Here is a 20278-nt window from a genome sequence, read left to right on the forward strand (position 1 = left end):
CGAAGACCAAGGAGGAAAACACTATTGAAAGAAAGGCACAAAAAGGCAAGACTAATGTTTGCAAAAACTTTCAAAGATAAGCCACAGTCTTTCTTGGATAATGTTCTATGGACGGATTAAACCAAATAGAGCTCTTTGGGAATGCAGTACAGCAGTTTGTTTATAGGCAACACCGACAGTAAAACATGGCGGAGGTTCCATCATGCTGTGGGGCTGCTTTTATTCCTCTGATACCGGAGGCACTGAATGCATCAAAGGAATAATGAAATCAGAGGATTACCAAGACATCTTAGAGCGAAATGTCTTACCCAGTGTCAGACAACTAGGTTGGAGTCGAAGGGCTTGGGTCTTGGGCCTGGGTCACTGGCTACCCATCACGGCCTGCATCAGATTCAAGACCCTGGTACTGACCTTCCGAGCGGTGAACGAGACTGCACCCAACTGCACCCAGGCTGCTCTTCATAGACTTCAGATCTGCTTTCAACACGATCATACCAAGCAGACTGGTCACCAAACTGATGGACTTAGGGCTTTCACAACAAATCTGCTACTGGATCAGAAATTTCCTGACAGACCGATCCCAGAGGGTTAGAGTAGGATCCCATCTCTCCTCAGCTCTCAGCATCAGCACCGGCTCCCCACAGGGCTGCATGTTGAGCCCCCTACTCTACACCATCTATACCCATGACTGCACCCCCACCCATCCGAGCAATGCCATCATTAAGTTTGCAGATGATACAACCGTGGTGGGGCTCAGCTCAGGGGGAGATTAAACAGCACTGGGTCACTCTGACCACGCCATGGTCCACCTGATTCCTGCATACAGGCAGAAGCTAAAGCGCTGTAAGCCTGCTGTGAGGACATCAAAACAGTGGACCAGTGAAGCTATGGAGGATCTGCGGGCGTGCTTGGACTGCACTGACTTGGACATGTTCACGACTGCTACCAATAGTCTGGATGAGCTCACAGAGGCTGTGACATACATCAGCTTCTGTGAGGACTGCTGTATACCAACACGCACCAGGGTAAGCTACAACAACGACAAATCCTGGTTTACAGCTAAACTCAGAAGGTTGAGGTCAGAGAAAGAGGCCGCGTTTAGGAGTGGGGACAAAGACAGATTCAAGGAGTCGAAGAACAGGTTTAGCAAGGCGGTGAGGGAGGCTAAACGACTATACTCAGAGAGAATAAAACACCAATTCTCTGCAAACGACTCTGCTTCTGTCTGGAGAGGGCTCAGGCAGATTACCAACTACAAGCCCAGAGCCCCCCACTCCACTAACGACTCCCGCCTGGCCAACGACCTGAATGAGTTCTACTGCAGATTTGAAAGACAATTGGACAGTCCTGAACTACCACTTCCCACCCAGGCCTCCTACCTCCCCCCCTCTACAGTGACGACTCTCTCCATTCAGGAGGGGGAAGTTAACAGACTTTTCAAGAGGCAGAATCCCCGCAAAGCAGCTGGGCCGGACTCTGTCTCTCCAGCCACCCTCAAGCACTGCGCTGACCAGCTGTCTCCGGTGTTTACCTACATCTTTAACACCTCCCTTGAGACATGCCATGTGCCAGCCTGTCTCAAGTCCTCCACCATCATCCCTGTGCCCAAAAAGCCAAGGCCAACAGGACATAATGACTACAGACCCATCGCCCTGACCTCTGTGGTAATGAAGTCTTTCCAGCGCCTGGTGCTGGCACACCTTAAATCCATCACTGACCCTCTACTGGACCCCCTGCAGTTTGCCTACAGAGCCAACAGGTCTGTGGACGATGCAGTTAACATGGCCCTCCACTTCACCCTACAGCACCTGGACTCCCCAGCATCCTATGCCAGGATCCTGTTTGTGGACTTCAGCTCTGCCTTCAATACCATCATCCCCGCCCTGCTTCAGGACAAGCTCTCCCAGCTGAACGTGCCTGATTCCACCTGCAGGTGAATCACAGACTTCCTGTCTGACAGGAAGCAGTGCGTTAAGCTGTGAACACAAGTCTCTGACTCCCGGTCCATCAGCACCGGATCACCTCAGGGCTGCGTCCTTTCTCCTCTGCTCTTCTCCCTGTACACCAACAGTTGCACCTCCAGTCATCCGTCCGTCAAACTCATGAAGTTTGCGGACGACACCACCCTTATTGGGCTACAAGCCCAAGAAGGGTGCACAAGCTACAAGCCCAATAAGGGTGCACACCTCGAGGACCCTGAGGCGAGGGAGGAAGATTGTGGCCGACTCCTCCCACCCTGGACACTCCCTGTTTCAGTCACTCCGCTCCGGCAGAAGGCTGCGGTCCATCAGGACCAATACCTCACGCCACAAAAACAGTTTCTTCCCTTCCTCTGTTGGCCTCTTCAACAAGGCCAAGGGACCACACTGACTCTAATGACTTCCTGCTTAAAACACACTGCTTTTTGCACTGCATTACGAAATTGTATCCTGCACATTTGTATTTTTTTTGTAATATTTGTATTTTATATTGTAATTTACGGCAACTTATATTTAATTTTATTGTACATTTAATTCAATTCTAATCCCACTTAGTACTGCTAGTTTATGTACCCTTAGTATAGATAGTCCACATATTTACATTTTAGGTCCCTATATGTTTATTGTATGCACCTTCCTGCCAAAGCAAATTCCTTGTCTGTGCAAACTTTCATGGCGAATAAATCCCATTCTGATTCTGAGATGAGACTGCATACAGGAAGGAGGTGCAAAGGCTGTCGACATGGTGCACCTTGAACAATCTTATCTTCAACACCTCCAAGACAAAAGAGCTGTTAGTCGACTATTGGAGGAAAAAATCTGACATGCGGCCTATTGTCATCAATGGGGAGAGAGTATCGGACTTCAGGTTCCTAGGCACTCACATCGAGGAGGACTTTTCCTGGACAAGAAACACCACTGCACTGCTGTTAAAAAGGCACAACTGAGGCTGTATTTCCTGAGGTTACTCAGGAAGAACAAATTAAACTAGAGTGGGTACAATTTCTGGGGAAATTGTAGGGTGTGCTTGCTTGCGTCGGTTGCACAGGGGTCCGTTTTTGAATGACATTTTTACAACTGATATTTCTGTATATTTTATATAAAAATGCATACTTATTATTTATAAAGATGACATAGATTTAAAAGCTTTTTTTTTTTGCTGCTCATTTACAACTGAAAATACGAGTGAAGTGTAGAATGAAATAGATGTCTTCTCATTTCCCCTGCAAGAGGCAGCCTCATCGTTGAAACAAAAAGAATAAATTGGGCAGACCGGTGTAAAAATTGACCTAATCTCTATGACTTAAACGTCATTTTAAGTTTTTCCCTTCTCATGATATTTTCAGGCATTTAGCCTACTCATTTCATTCATTCATTAATAAAGAACCCCCTTTGAAGATTATTCTACGACGTTACCCGGCAGTAGAAGATGGAATCGCGATTCAAACAGTACCATCTGCTAACTGAAAATATGCCCCCCAAAACGTAAATAAGCTTGACATTTATTTAGTGGAAAATCGCTCATTCATAAAAAGCTCAGTGATAGCGATCATTGTCAGTAACAACGCAAAATGCGATATAGCCCTGTGTGGAGAAGCTGCCCCGGTAAATTGTACTACTACGGTACAGTACTAGACTACAGTACTGCTGTGTTCATCTTGGTAGCGATTGCGTTGGTTGAATTGGATTTAACGTTCCGTTGTACGGTTTAAGCTGAAATTAATTATTTTCAAACAGATTGACAACGTTTAGGCTGTGGCAATGAAGTTCAGGTTAGTAGTTAGATAGACTTTTGATTTAAGTAAGGGGAGTACCGAACATGTTCTGTCGCCGTTTGACTTCCTAAACAGCTGTTTAGTGTAGATGTTTTTGTACAGTAGTGTGTCTCGCGTAAGCTACAGCGTTGCAGTGAGCTACAATGGTTTGAAACCACAGGTAATGGTAATTTCACCAACAAATCGTTTACTAATGTCAGAATAAATCCTACAACAAAATGTATATGTGAGGAATGTTTATTTTAACGATTGAAAACAGATAACGCTACATCATAGACCACTGTAGTATGTGTTACCCGGGCAACACAGGCTAATGTCATGATGCTAATACTTCAGTGAAATAGTAGACTACTGTTTCCGAAAGTAGATGTACTTCCTTAATAATATCAGCTTATATTGTACATTACACATCACAATTGTGTGTCATATCACAAAGTAAAATGAGTAAATAGTTATCACCCTGGCCTCTTTTCTTGTGGCGTTTCTGCAGCTGCCTTGCAGTAAAGCTATAGTTAGCCTAGCTATCCCCCAAGTTAACAGATGCTAAACGAATGTTCTGGCAAAGGTAGTCACGCGTGCTTTCGTGACGTTAGTGACGCAGTGACGTTAGTGACTGTGGCTAGCAAATTAGCCACCGTTAGCTTCACTTTTCGCCACAAAAACTTAACTTAAGCCCAAACCATGCAACGGAACGTAAATTCCAATAGAAGCAACTCAATCGCTACCAAGACGAAACTGTTGACACCTACGTTGTCTATGTAGGCCAAATATTTACTGAGTTTTAGGGGGGCAAAAAGAATAAAAATAATAATAATATATATGTGAGAGAACAAAGGTTGTGCCCTTGCCGAAGGCAAAGCACACCCAAAAAGAAACTGTTAGTGTCCTTTTACCGCTGCTCTGTGGAGTCAGTGTTGAGCTACGGCATCTCGCTGTGGTTTGCCAGCTGCACGGCAGCAGAAAGAAAGGGTCATTAACACCGCACAAAAAGTCATTGGCTGCTCTCTTCCACCTCTTGAGGACATCTATAAAACACGCTGCCTCAGGAAAGCCCACAGCATCCTCAGAGACTCAACACACCCTGGTCACCACTTATTTGAACTGTTGCCCTCAGGGAGGCGCTTTAGGACCATCAAAGCAAAAACAGACAGGCTGAGAAACAGCTTCTATCCCAGAGCTATCATAGCACTTAACAATGCACAAAACTGACCTGTATTTGTCTCTCTGTTGTGTAATATGTCTTGTGTTTTTATTTGTTTTTACTTAAGCTGAGTATATATAGTGTAAATTTGTATAGTTCAGTCTATATTTTTATTGTTTTTGTTTTATACTTTTCAACTGCACTGAGTCTGAGAGCTGCTACCTCAATTTTGTTGTACTTGTGCAATGACAAATAAAGATATTCTATTCTGATCTATCCAGTCTCTCGTCCAGCCTTACACCCCCACCCGCCACCTACGGTCTTCTTCTGACAACCGTTTGGTGGTCCCACCTCTCAAGAGCGCCTTCTCCCAACCCAAGCTCTTCTCCTGTCTGGCCCACCAATGGTGGAATCATCTTCCCACCTCCATCAGAGATACTGACTGTCTCCCCACCTTCAAGAAAAGGCTAAAGACGCACTTGTTCCGGGAGTACAACGGTACTTAGGAAAGATTTGTTGGATCAGATGTTCGTTTATTCCCTCCAGGAACACAATGACACTTATTGAGGATTTGTTGCACTTGTTGGTTAGTTTTTGTAAGGCTGGGTGTCAAACCTGCCCCCACCTCTCATATGCTAAAGTCTGGAGCTTCTGGACAGTCTCAACTTGATGGCTCTCACAGCCCCTTCAAGATTTGGTTGTCCTTGTGTATAAAGGGAATTGTAATGCGATTGTTCTGTGGATTCTTCATCTCCTGAGACCTTCTCAGTTCTCCCTGGTCCTACTGTCCTACTTCTTGCTCACCTCTTGCTTTCTCTCTGATTTACAATGATCATTGTAGAGTAGGTAAGATTTAAATCTTTCAGTTTGTAACATGTTTGCCTTGTAATTGATTCCATTCATTTGCAATGTTATTAAATGTGTATTTCTTTTTAACCTTACTTTGACCATTCTTGCTCATATTTAACCCATAGAGTCAAATAATTGTAATTCTATTTGTAGAATTAGTTGTAGAATTTGTCTTTGTTGCAGTTCAAAGATTGTGGACAGTTTATTTGTTGCTGCTCCAGTTTCTGTAGCATATGTACAGTGCATTTGGACCTAAGAACACTGTTTTGCTTTAATTGCCATTTTCATCTATGCTAGATGATATGTTTGTGTACCTCTCATCTATCAAAAGGGAGGACTGTTGTTCACCTATTTGTTCCATTTGAGTTTTAGGACACTGTCTCACTAATTTCCATTTGTATCCAATCCGACTCTCTCAGACCCCAGACCACTCCAAACGTCACTCCAAACGTTACAATTTTCATTGTTAACCAAGTGCTGTGCTCCAATTGTGTTCTGCTGTAACAGGACAAGAACCTAAGTAGCAGGAACATGCTAACCAAGGGCACGTCTGGATGCCAATACAAAGGTTCTTTCAAGTGATCCAATAGCAATAGCCATGATCCAAAAGTGGTCCTCTGAGCAATAGCCATGATCCAAAAGTGATCCTCTGAGCAAACAGCCATGACCATTAGAATCTCAATGCTGACCTGTCTGCAATCAAGTTCCTTTTTCCTATGGGTGCAGGTTATCACACGATGAACACTGCAGCTTTTTCCTGTGCTTTTGTGTCCAACAGGGAGGATTGTAAGGCTGGGTATCAAACCTGCCCCCACCTCTCATATGCTAAAGTCTGGGGTTTCTGGACGGTCTCAACTTGATGGCTCTCACACCCTATTCAAGATTTGGTCTGATTGGTTGGTCTTGTTTATAAGGGAATTGTAATGCATTGTTCTGTGGATTCTTCATCTCCTGAGACCTTGTCCTCAGTTCTCCCTTGTCTTACTCTTGCCTTCTCTCTGATTTACAATGATCATGGTAGAGTAGGTAAGATTTAAAGCCTTCATTTTGTAAAATGTTTAGACTATTCATTCGTATTTCATTTTAACCTTACTTTTACCATTCTTGCTCGTATTTAACACATAGAGTCAAATAACTGTAAATCTATTTGTATTGGCATTATTTGGTTCATGCTAATACACTGTTCAGTTTCCCATCTTCCTTTAAAACCATGGGGGAATTAGTTTTGGTTGTTTGGCCAATATTTAACCCCCTACAGTTGTAACTGATTTGTCTACTTGTACTCGCTGTGAATTATATTATTTTGCTTGCTTTCCTCCAGGTACACTCTAGCACTTACGAGGATCATGTTGTTTAATTGTGTGTGCTCAAGCCTTCGGCGAGAGCACAACCTTTGTTCTCTCACATATATATTATTATTATTTTTATTTATTTTTGCCCCCCTAAAACTCAGTCAATATTTGGCCTACATAGACAACGTAGGTGTCAAAAGTTTCGTCTTGGTAGCGATTGAGTTGCTTCTATTGGAATTTACGTTCCGTTGCATGGTTTAAGCTTAAGTTAAGTTTTTGTGGCGAAAAGTGAAGCTAACGGTGGCTAATTTGCTAGCCACAGTCACTGACGTTACTAACGTCACTGCGTCACTAACGTCACAAAAACACGCGTGACTACCTTTGCCAGAACATTCGTTTAGCATCTGTTAACTTGGGGGATAGCTAGGCTAACTATAGCTTTACTGCAAGGCAGCTGCAGAAACGCCACAAGAAAAGAGGCCAGGGTGATAACTATTTACTCATTTTACTTTGTGATATGACACACAATTGTGATGTGTAATGTACAATATAAGCTGATATTATTAAGGAAGTACATCTACTTTCGGAAACAGTAGTCTACTATTTCACTGAAGTATTAGCATAATGACATTAGCCTGTGTTGCCCGGGCAACACATACTACAGTGGTCTATGATGTAGCGTTATCTGTTTTCAATCGTTAAAATAAACATTCCTCACATATACATTTTCGTTGTAGGATTTATTCTGACATTAGAAAACGATTTGTTGGTGAAATTACCATTACCTGTGGGTTCAAACCAGTGTAGCTCACTGCAACGCTGTAGCTTACGCGAGACACACTACTGTACAAAAACATCTACACTAAACAGCTGTTTAGGAAGTCAAACGGCGACAGAACATGTTCGGTACTCCCCTTACTTAAATCAAAAGTCTATCTAACTACTAACCTGAACTTCATTGCCACAGCCTAAACGTTGTCGATCTGTTCATGAAAATAATTAATTTCAGCTTAAACCGTACAACGGAACGTTAAATCCAATTCAACCAACGCAATCGCTACCAAGACGAACACAGCAGTAGTCTAGTACTGTACCGTAGTAGTACAATTTACCGGGGCAGATTCTCCACACAGGGCTATATCGCATTTTGCGTTGTTACTGACAATGATCGCTACCAGTGAGCTTTTTATGAATGAGCGATTTTCCACTAAATAAATGTCAAGCTTATTTACGTTTTGGGGGGCATATTTTCAGTTAGCAGATGGTACTGTTTGAATCGCGATTCCATCTTCTACTGCCGGGTAACGTCGTAGAATAATCTTCAAAGGGGGTTCTTTATTAATGAATGAATGCAATGAGTAGGCTAAATGCCTGAAAATATCATGAGAAGGGAAAAACTTAAAATGACGTTTAAATCATAGAGATTAGGTCAATTTTTACACCGGTCTGCCCAATTTATTCGTTTTGTTTCAACGATGAGGCTGCCTCTTGCAGGGGAAATGAGAAGACATCTATTTCATTCTACACTTCACTCGTATTTTCAGTTGTAAATGAGCAGCAAAAAAAAAATGCTTTTAAATCTATGTCATCTTTATAAATAATAAGTATGCATTTTTATATAAAATATACAGAAATATCAGTTGTAAAAATGTCATTCAAAAACGGACCCCTGTGCAACCGACGCAAGCAAGCACACCCTACAATTTCCCCAGAAATTGTACCCACTAGTTGTAACTTGTTTAACTACATGCTCTCCTGGTTCTACCCATTGGCTCTTATTTGCTTTTCACAATGTATGCTCCATGTTTTGGCTACCCACATAGTTTTTTCTCGTTGTTTTTGATCATTGAATTATGCACATTTTGCTTTTTCTTGTAAGTCGCTTTGGATAAAAGCGTCTGCTAAATGACTAAATGTAAATGTCCTCCAGCAGGACAATGACCCAAAGCACACATCGAACAGCTTTTTACTTTTGTTCAGTAACCTTGGACTTATTAAAATATACAGGTTATACAAAATTGGTTCATTTGCATTTATTTCTTAAAATATTCTGAATTCTGTACTTAAAATTTAGGGGTGCCAATAATTCCCTATTTTCCATATTACGAACTCCGTTGCATTAATCGCATAGTTTAGTTTAATTGTGAATGCCTTTGTTAATCACATTAGTTCATTAATGGAACAAAACTAAATTCACTGAAGTTACCATACAGCCTCCGATACAGCATGCCCTAGTGAAGCGTATGGTGCGAGCTGAACATGGATGAAAAAGATCCATCGCCAAACTGGCGGTGAACTATTTATCGAAATGCTTTTCCAAGCAAAGTCAACCACAGCACTGCACTCTGTTGGATAATAAAAAGGACACCTGCAAAATATGAAATTTGCAGAGTCCCCAGTTCTCGAGATAATCGTGGGAAACTCTCTGCCCTTAAATCCCATTCTAATACGCGGATACATACATACATACACACACACACAGATTCCTGGCATTATTACATAATGTCTGCTGGAATGTAAATTATTTTTTTAATTTAAATTATAATTATAATGGCTTTTCTTTTTGCTGAGAAAAAACGTGTTTGGTATTCAGCTTTAGGTATTTTATTTTGTTTTTGTTTCGGCCAATAATTTTCATTTCAGGGCATTCCTGACCCCAACTAATGTGGTAATTACTCAGATATGTTTTATCCACAGAACTTACCGAGGTGTACTCTTTTCTAGTTCCTCTGACTCTTCCTCTGAGTCAGATAAGACTATACAGATTGGTTGCTTTACTGACTGAACACACAAACTGGCTTCTGTGTTGCCACCTACGGAGAGCACAGACCCATCAGAAATAAACTCAAAGATTAACAGATTGACACGTGTCTAATATGTTTAATCAAACATGAAAATCAAGCATGTATACAATTCTAATTTATATGGCCCTCTTCAGATTTACAATAAAAGGTACAAAATGTACAGATGTTGGCGCCTTGAGCGCCAACTGAGAAGGTATAATGCTCTACCAGTGAAAACCCTTACCCGCTGTATCACTTTGGATAAAGGCTGTCGGCTTCAGTTGTAAACTGCTGTTTACCTATAAAGAAAAAAAACTTCACGCTTATTGACACAAAATAAACATACCATTTTCCTTTGTCAACACTTGACAAAGGAACATTCTAAATGGAAACTATTTTAGTTGCAAAAGGAATGCAACTTCACCATACCCAGAACTTCACACACAGAAATGAGTTAACAACAAAAGGGATGTTTATAGACTTCAGGTTATACCATTAAACAAAATTGGCTAAATGCCAGGGGCTGGTTGCACAAAACACCTTAAGTTAAATTTTTCCTGAAAGTCAGAGTTAAGGTTTCCTTAAAATATAATCGGTTGCACAAAACACCTTTAAGTCTTCTCCTTAAGGTTTCCTTAAATGTTCCCTCACGTATTTAAGGTTTTCTCCTTATATTGGTCTTATACTTAAGGATTCCCTTAAAGTTTGTTAAAGCGTTGCACGAAAGACCTTAGCAAACAAAGTAAAGAAGAAAACTTAAAGGCCATGTTGCAGGTTAACCACCACTGTCGATTAATGGGTACATAAGCACTCAAGATATGTATATTATTAAAAAATCTCCAAATGGTGTTAAAGGCCAGTTTTTGTCGTTTTTGGTATTAGCGTTTTTTTGTGCAATTCGGTGATGACGTCACGTTGGGGAGACGTGGAGGAGACTAGCCTCAGCCTAGTACTAGAACAAGGGCGACTGACTGGGATGAGGAAGAGGTGGCAAGAACCACAATATGTATGATGGCCCGCAGCCGTATAATTTTGAACCCGTTAGACGTGAGAGGGCGAATGAGGAAATGCAGAGACCTGATGGCCGTCAAAGCCAATTAAATGCAGGGTCCGAAGAGAATGAGTGGAGAGTTGGTGAAGTGTCCTGGTGAGTTGCTATAATTTAGCAATGCAGCAACGAGCACTGGAGCTAGTCTACGAACAGCAGTGCATACAATAACGATTTTTTTTTTTACTGTCAGTAAATAGCACCGAGTGAAAGTCAACGTTTTCTTTATATCTAGTGACGGTGATCATTCAGGGCTTGACATTAACTTTTTGAGGCACTTGTCCTTTGGACAAGTAGCCTACCTTTAAGTTTCACTTGTCCATGCACAAAAGTCACTTGTCCGGGTAAAGATTGTGCCTTTGACTAACGAAGATGAGCTGTAATATTATACAAATGTATAGGTAACAATTGAGGTGTTATTAAAAATGTAATTTGCTACATAAAACATTTACACAATTTCTGCAGAATGAAACACTTGTTATCTTGTTATTGTTATGTACTGTATTGCAGCTTTGTCCCAAGATCTCTACAGACCGTGCAGCTAATTTAATGCTCCACTCTTGAACGGGGGCTTATTACTGAAAGAGGAATTATTTACTGTGTCGTCTCAGTTACACTATCAGGGCTTGGAAATACTGTGATTTGCTAAAGTAGGCAAATGGCTAGTAGAAAATCACATTTCATAATAATTTCAAGACCCAGTGAAATGTTATATACAGCTAGCAAACTAACGTTAGCTAGCATCGCTAACGACATCGGCTAACTCAACTTCGGTAGGCTATCTCAGTATTTGCAAGCTGGCCAGTGCAAGTAACATGGCATTTTATTTTGTTTGAGTTTTAACTTGTCCAGTGGGGCAAGTACATTTCTCTTCCACTTTCCCTACATAAAAATCCACTTGTCCCGGACAAACTTTTTTTTTTTACCAGGAGCTCTGTAGACCCTAACTTGACATTCTAGGGGCACAGGCAAAATATTTGTGGGCACAGGCAGAATATTTAGGGGCGTACACCTTAAATCTACCTAGGGGAGTCAGGTGGCTGAGCGGTGAGGGAATCGGGCTAGTAATCCGAAGGTTGCCTGTTCGATTCCCGGTCAAGCCAACTGACGTTGTGTCCTTGGGCAAGGCACTTCACCCTACTTGCCTCGGGGGAATGTCCCTGTACTTACTGTAAGTCGCTCTGGATAAGAGCGTCTGCTAAATGACTAAATGTAAATGTAAAATGTACCTGCAACGCAATTTTTCACATCTTCCCCATTTTAATACAAGAAGCGGGGAAGGGTCATTTGGGCCCAGTGAAGAGAAAAAAATTGTATCTTCGCATTCGATCAAATTCCAGATCCCTGCTTACTTGACTTTTCCTAGAGATGTGTTTTATCACCCAGTATTTTAACATTTTCAAAATCACACCGGGAAAAGCGAATTTAAGGCTATTTCAGTCATGTTTACTGTTAAATTTTCTTTCATGCATTCAAAGGCTGTGATTCTCTTTTCTATCAGCAGATGTCGCAAGGGCTCCCATATATGAGTCTTCAGTTATCCCTATCTAGCCGGCCCATTCAAATATGGGTCGAAAAAGACCCATAAGACCCGCCTTAATATCTTTCCCGTCCAATCACCGATTTTATTTCTGAAAACTGCCAGATACTCATGACAAGTTAAGCTCAAAGTACATATCATTGGTTAAGGGGTTACTGGGAGGGGAAAATAAATGTATCGTCTGCAACGGCAGCCATTGTTTTTCGAGGCGGAGCCAGAGCGGAGACCATGGGAGATTGCCTACAGTGTTAGATTTACAGCTTCGAATTGAAATCTGAGACGATATTCTGAGTAAAGACAAGTTTATTAATATGTGTTGTCAATATTGTCAATTAAAAGTCTAAACTTTTTACATACGAAGAATTTGTTTGTGGGAGTGATGCGAGTTTTTTCCAGAAAAAAACTCGCGTTCTGCCGTGTCCGGCAGGACAGGCAGTAATGACGTTAGTAGCACTGTTTAGCCTCGATTTGAGCAGATTTCTAAAAAACTTAGAAAAACAACATTAACTAGCTAGATTATATACACTGTAAGCTAAATGTACATGCCTTGTTTGGCCAATTCGGTCGATTGTGGAAGAAACTCCAACGTTTTTTAGTTATCGAGAGGAGTATCCAGCCATAGCGCTAGCTACTTTTGGGGCAGAGAAATGTAGGTTTCCCCCATGTTTCCACGTGTTTCCATGTAGTCACTAGAATGGTCATAACTTTTAATCAAAATATGATATTTCTAATCTGTCTTCTGTTCCACATTGCCCACAGATGTGTGGATATTCCACCTGCTCAAAGTTTTCCTCCATCTTGTAATTAAAGTGGTTAAAAATGAAGTTGTCTGATGAGGTATGGTGGATGGAGAAGTTTTTGTAAAAAATGGCTGCCTGAAATCACCTTGATAAAATATGATTTGCCTTAAGTAATCATATATTTATTCACATCATAAAAATCCCCTAGTTCTGTTCTTCAATATGGTGTCAACAGTTAAGGTGTATGATTTAATATGAAAATTCATAAAATCTGCATATTAATATGAATATCATATTTCAACAGCATATGGAATGTTTGGAATGTTGGCTTAGGCAGCAAAAGGTTATTCAGACAAAGTTTAATATATAGTGTGTAAATGTGCAACATGATAAGAATTTAACTATATGAAGTGCATTTGTTTCACATACATTTGTGTGTAAACAATGCTATAAGCGCAATTCTTATGTTACATTATTTTAGAGCGGCAACAATAATTAACAATAGTAGATTACAAATAAGCAATGTTTTGTAAAGCAGATAAAGGTAAATAATAAACGCATTTTAGCATGTATTCAAACATAGGTCAAACTAATCATTAGACAATAAAATCACCAATGAAAATTGACAATCTATGTATGTAAGGCGAATTAGTGGATACTCAAACTATAGTTTGCGATCAGCAAGTCTATTGAAGGAGCTATTGAAATGGTCTCAAACATTCAAGGGTCTGATAGATTCAGTTATCCTGTCAAAACAGTTATTGTCCAAGTATTGCAAAAATGAGAGAAGTGTATTAGATTGGAACTTCTAAGCTAGAAGCTATGGTCTCTGCTTGCTGTCCCGTTTATCCTGCTCTTAAATGTTTGCTCCCTGAACAATAAATTGGACTGAAACTTGTGTGTTTACACACACGAAACGGTTCAAAAACTCAATGCTATTTTCTAATTAGGAGTCAGGTGGCTGAGCGGTTAGGGAATCGGGCTAGTAATCTGAAGGTTGCTAGTTCGATTCCCGGCCATGTCAAATGACGTTGTGTCCTTGGGCAAGGCACTTCACCCTACTTGCCTCGGGGGGAATTGGCTACTTGTGAATAGTGTTGCTTTGGTCAACGAAAATTATGACTAAATAACATAACACCTTCAGTTTCGCCAATGCTCAAATCCGGACCAAACAGTTTAATTGAATTAAAAATGTGTTGAAGAAAGTGAAGAGGCGAACTAAAACCCTAACTAAAGACTAAGTTTAATTATAAATAAAGTAAAGTAAGCAAACAGCGCTTGATCGGCCATGACTGACGTCAACGCAGCAAACCACGAGAATCTGGAATTTCCGACTTCACAGAGCCGTTTTTAACTCCTCCCGACTGCAAGCGGCTACTCTCGCCGGTCGTTTCATGCAGCCGCAGTCCATGTCGAACACAGCCTTTATCACATGACGAAAACAAGACGCAACGTAAATGCTCGTCATGTGACGATGACTATAATTAAATGGATAATGCAATATTGTTGACGAATAAAAACGAGACTAAATGTGGTTTACAAAATAAAAACTAAGCTAAAATGTCTCTTCATTTTCGTTGACCAAAACGAGACGAGACGGAATGTTATAACGTTATAAGAGCTCTTAACGAATTTGGGAAATGCGGCCTTTGTCTTTTTCATTCTGTCATCCATATCTGTGTTGTTAGTTGTGATTATTTCAGTACAACGTTTGTTGTCTAGCCTTTCAATCATTCAGCAAAATTAAATGTATTATAAAGGATGTTACACAAGTGAAATTTGAATTGGTGAAATTCATTTTCTGAACTTGCCTTTAGCTCCGTGAAAGAAGCGCCATTTAGCAACCATTATGTGTCAGTAACATCATCCCTGTCTGTAGTCACGCGACAATTTGAACCTTAACAGCGTTATAAGTAGGGAGAAATGGCTCTGCGCTTTTAGTCTTAAATGTATTAATGATGTGCTGTTTTATATTAAATTCACAGTAGGGTTGTGCGATTTCACCCAAATGTCATAGTCTGATATCCTTTCATATCCCAATAACGATACATACCACGACATGGAACACTTAAATTCAATGAATAAATAGTTTATTTAAAATGACCAACTGGAGTGGCCAATTTCTTTCTTTTTTTATGTAATCGACAAATAAAAAGTACTTAATCAAAGTTGATTTCAAATTTATTTAAGGCTCAAGATTGCAGCTGGACAGGTTCAAGTGGACAATACACCTTTAAGGGAGCAGTGAGGTCTGGGCTATGTTGTGGGTAGCTATCTATGTTTTCTGTTAAAAATGTATTGTCTTTGTAGGCCTACATGAATAAACGACACACAAGGCTGTGTGCCAAAAGGGAGAGGTTTGCCGAACTCCCCATCTTTTTAACTCAACAAGAGCATTTGTATGAATGCAAATTACTGTTGTGGCGCAACATGTTTTCATTTCTCTACAAAATGCTCGCTAATTGCACAGTAGTATGTGCCTGCAGTGAGCTGATACTGTGACCGTTCCAGCATTACACAACCAATTAAACTTCATCTTTATATTCTTAACTTGAATGCAGATTTTAGATTAATATTACCTGTCAATCACTCACTTTGGGAGACACCCGAGCAAGACACACAAGTGTTGATGACGTTACCCACGCAGTTTAATAATCACTCACGTACCCTCCCCCCTCACACACATTTGCCAACTCTGGCAGACTAGCTCCCTCGTTTTTTCTACATGATTTTTTTTTGGTCTCATTTGCAGGCTGCATGTGCGAGTAGTTGTATAAAATACTTGCACGGTCTCAAAAGACTGTCACAATATGCAACCATTTGGTCGCAGTCCAGAGCCCTGAATGCATTGGGAATTGACTTGGTGACAACTCACCTTGTTGGAGTAAACAGACACAGAGGAAATAGATGATGGATCAATGCGACGTCGTTTGGGTTGGGGCTTAACAGAGACAGGCACTTCCACATCGCTGTCACTGTCAGAAATCTGCAGATGGGGAATGCCAACATGTCACAACCAATGACATTCATGTTAGCTAGTTAGCAGGAATTTACACTTACTCAAACAGGCTATAAGCTCTCTCAAGCAGCACCCACATTTTTTTATCAGGTGTACGGGAGCAGGGAAACATCTAAAACAATATAGCTGCAAGCAGCAATGAGGTGGCCAAGCAGTCAAATGACCCAGAAAACATTTTAGACATCCTCAAAAGAGGGTAACGAGTACATGCAGCAAGTTTGGTGTGAATCCATCAAAGATTTGCTGAGCTACGACCCAACTTCCTGTTTGCTGGCTTAACGGCACATTTTGATTGCCTGTACCGGGAAACGGTTTAGAAAATGAAAACGCCATGGGATAACTTTTGTGAGGCTTGGTCTGAAGATCATCTCTAGTCATTTTGAAGAAGATATGACAAAAATTGTAAGAGGAGTAGAGAAAAAACTTTTTTTAATGAATTCAAAATGGCGGCCGCATCAATTTGGCGTTTATCAAAAGTTATCATGTGTCACACACGGGATGTCCTAAGATATCATGAGACAGAGGAATCACTTAGTAAAGGTAAACAAATCAATAGTTATTGGCCAAAACACATTTTTGCTTCCTGCGGCCACGCCCAGTGATCACATGAAACCAAATTGTTTAGACATCCTCAGAAGAGTGTTCCGAGTCATCATACCAAGTTTGGTGTTGATATCTCAAAGACTTGCTGAGATATTACTTCACTTCCTGTTTGGCGGCTTTTCTGCTGAATTTGATTGGCTGTACAGAACAAACAGTTGTGAGGATCAAAATTATTTTCGATAACTTTTGTGAGGCTTGGTCTGAAGATCATCATTGTTAATTTTAAAGAAGATTTGACAAAAATTGTAGGAGGAGTAGGCTTTCAAAGTTTTTGGATAAAACCGGAAATTGACTCCATAAGGTGTTTTGAACTCGACTTGATCCAGGGAATCCAATGGTACCTCATTTTTGAAAATCAGTCATACGGTTCAAAAGTTGCGTGTGTAAACACAAGTCCAAGTTTGACACATTGGTGGCGCTAGAGTGGTCTAATGGGATACATGAAACTTGGTGTAGGTATAGAAGGAACTGTCCTTAAAGAGTGTGCCAATTTCACAAAAAGTTATCCAAGGGTTCTAGGGGCTGCCATTGACTCCCATGGAACTAGAATAATAACATTTACATTTAGTCATTTAGCAGACGCTCTTATCCAGAGCGACTTACATTTACATTTTACATTTAGTCATTTAGCAGACATTTTTGTAGTTTCACTCCATTTCAATGTTGTCAGCTTGATAGGAAGTCAATAAAGGAGCAAGGCTAATTTTCCTGGCTCTTGGAAAGGAGGCTCTGTTAACGCTAGGAAGGACAACACAGACAGAGCAGTACAGCTGTCAAAGTATAGGCTAACGTTAGCTACGTGGTACAGTAACGTTAGCTATAGCAAACAGTACAATACATTTACATTGTCATTTAGCAGACGCTCTTATCCAGAGCGTCTTACAGTAAGTACAGGGACATTCCCCCGAGGCAAGTAGGGTGAAGTGCCTTGACTAAGGACACAACGTCAGTTGGCATGACCGGGAATCGAACTGGCAACCTTCGGATTACTAGCCCGATTCCCTAACCACTCAGCCATCTGACTCCCTAGTAATAACTAGAGAGGGTACAATTTCTGGGGAAATTGTAGGGTGTGCTTGCTTGCGTCGGTTGCACAGGGGTCTGATTTTGAATGACATTTTTACAACTGATATTTCTGTATATTTTATATAAAAATGCATACTTATTATTTATAAAGATTACATAGATTTAAAAGCATTTTTTTTTTTGCTGCACATTTACAACTGAAACTGCTTTACCGGCAGTAGAAGATGAAATCGCGATTCAAACAGTACCGTCTTCCAACTGAAAATATGCCCCCCAAAACGTAAATAAGCTTGACATTTATTTAGTGGAAAATCGCTCATTCACAAAATGCTTACTGGTAGCGATCATTGTCAGTAACAACGCAAAATGCGATATAGCCCTGTGTGGAGAAGCTGCCCCGGTAAATTGTACTACTACGGTACAGTAGCCTACTAGACTACTGCTGTGTTCGTCTTGGTAGCGATTGCGTTGGTTGAATTGGATTTAACGTTCCGTTGTACGGTTTAGGCTGAAATTAATTATTTTCATGAACAGATTGACAAGGTTTAGGCTGTGGCAATGAAGTTCAGGTTAGTAGTTAGACTTTTGAATTAAGTAAAGGGAGTGCCGAACATGTTCTGTCGCCGTTTGACTTCCTACAGCTGTGTAGATGTCTCGCGTAGGCTACAGCGTTGCAGTGAGCTACACTGGTTTGAAACCACAGGTAATTATAATTTCACCCACAAATTGTTTACTTGTAATCTAATGTCATAATAAATCCTACAACGAAAATGTATTTGTGAGGAATGTTTATTTTAACGATTGAAAACAGATGCATCATAGACCACTGAAGTATGTGTTGCCCGGGCAACAGAGGCTAATGTCATGCTAATGCTTCAGTGAAATAGTAGACTATCGTTTCCGAAAGTAGCTGTGGGCCTACTTCCTTAATAATATCAGCTAATATTGTACATTACATTTCACAATTGTGTTTCACATCGCAAAGTAACATGAGTAAATAGTTATCACCCTGGCCTCTTTGCTTGTGGCGTTTCTGCAGCTGCCTTGCAGTAAAGCTATAGTTAGCCTAGCTATCCCCCAAGATGCGAAACGAATGTTCTGCTACAGGTAGTCACGCGTGTTTTCGTGACGTTAGTAACGTCAGTGACTGTGGCTAGCAAATTAGCCGTCGTTAGCTTCACTTTTCGCCACAAAAACTTAACTTGACTCTAAACCATGCAACGGAACGTAAATCCCAATAGAAGCAACTCAATCGCTACCAAGACGAAACTTTTGACACCTGTTGTCTATGTAGGCCAAATATTGACTGGGTTTTAGGGGGGCAAAAAGAATAATAAATAGAAAAAGCTGTTCCTGCGAAACAGTAGTGAGAATGCTGAAAACCTGAATGGGGATAGCTGACCATGCTAAAAAAGCTGAAAATAGTGAAAATTTAGTAGAAAGTTATAAGCTGAAGCTTCAAAGCGCCCGAAAGGTATTTTTGAAAGGGGCAGGAGCTGGACGAAGGCATAAAACTACAGAAAAGAGAAGAATAATGCAAAAAGAGAAATCATTCAGAAGAATTTGAAAATTTAGTAGAAAGTTATTTGCTCAGGTTTCAAAAGATCTGAAATGTATTTTAGAGAGGACCTGGAGCTAACTGATTAAAATGCTGCTGCAAAAAAAGTTGAACTATTGTGGGTAGTAAATAAGATCATGCTACATCTAACCAGCGGATCATCTTGCAAGTGTGTCAAAGTGGTATTTTTACAGACTGTATTAACACCGTAGGCGTGAATAATGCATGCATCGTGATTGTTCTCCATCTGTAGCCGAAGCTAAGCTAGAGAGAGGATGCAATGGGAGACTTTCTACAGTGAGCCATATCTACTGCTTCAAATTGAAAACGGAGACCATCTTTTGATTAAAGACAAGTTCCTTAACCTCTGTTGTCAATATCGCCAATAAAAAGTAAATACTCTTCAGTTACGCAGCATTTGTTTGTAGCTAGGTAATGAATATTATGTCTGGAAAAACGTAGCTATAGCTATGTGACCTGGTTTCGCTGTATGATGACAGTCGTAGTGTCACTACAATGGCCATAACAAAAGATCATATTTCAAATCTGTCTGCTGTTCTACATTGCCCACACAATTAAACTCTAACATGGCCTGTATCTTGTATCGAAAGTGCTCGAAAATTAGCTTGTCTAATGTATGGTGGACTGAGAACATATTTGTTAGTCAAAGCAGAGCGAGCGGATGTCGTGGGAGAATTCCTACTGTGTTAGATTTACTGCTTCAAATTGAAAACGGAGAAGATATTTAGAGTAAAGACAATTTACTTAACATCTGTGTTGAATATCGTCAATTAAAAGTAAAAACTTTCCAGTTACGAAGCGTTTGTTCGTAGGATTAAAGCCAGCTGCAGCAATCACATGCCCCAGCCCCCGTTTTTGGCTGTTCGTGACGGTCAGCTATGACAGTCTTGAGCCTCGATTTTTG

The 20278-nt window shown here is 40.6% G+C and overlaps 1 protein-coding gene across 1 annotated transcript in view; it reads right to left on the bottom strand.

The window, feature by feature from the left end:
* nfatc2ip (nuclear factor of activated T cells 2 interacting protein) overlaps window positions 1-20278 on the bottom strand; it is a 43059-nt gene that overhangs the window by 8777 nt on the left and 14004 nt on the right. The window contains exons 2-4 of the mRNA XM_067232920.1: window positions 16023-16133; window positions 10064-10118; window positions 9741-9849 (exon numbers count right to left, since the gene is read on the bottom strand). Coding sequence (XP_067089021.1) covers window positions 9741-9849; window positions 10064-10118; window positions 16023-16133 — 275 coding nt within the window. The remainder of the gene's footprint in view (window positions 1-9740; window positions 9850-10063; window positions 10119-16022; window positions 16134-20278) is intronic.

This window comes from Osmerus mordax, chromosome 3 (assembly GCF_038355195.1).
Source record: "Osmerus mordax isolate fOsmMor3 chromosome 3, fOsmMor3.pri, whole genome shotgun sequence".
NCBI classification, from domain to species: Eukaryota; Metazoa; Chordata; class Actinopteri; order Osmeriformes; family Osmeridae; genus Osmerus; species Osmerus mordax.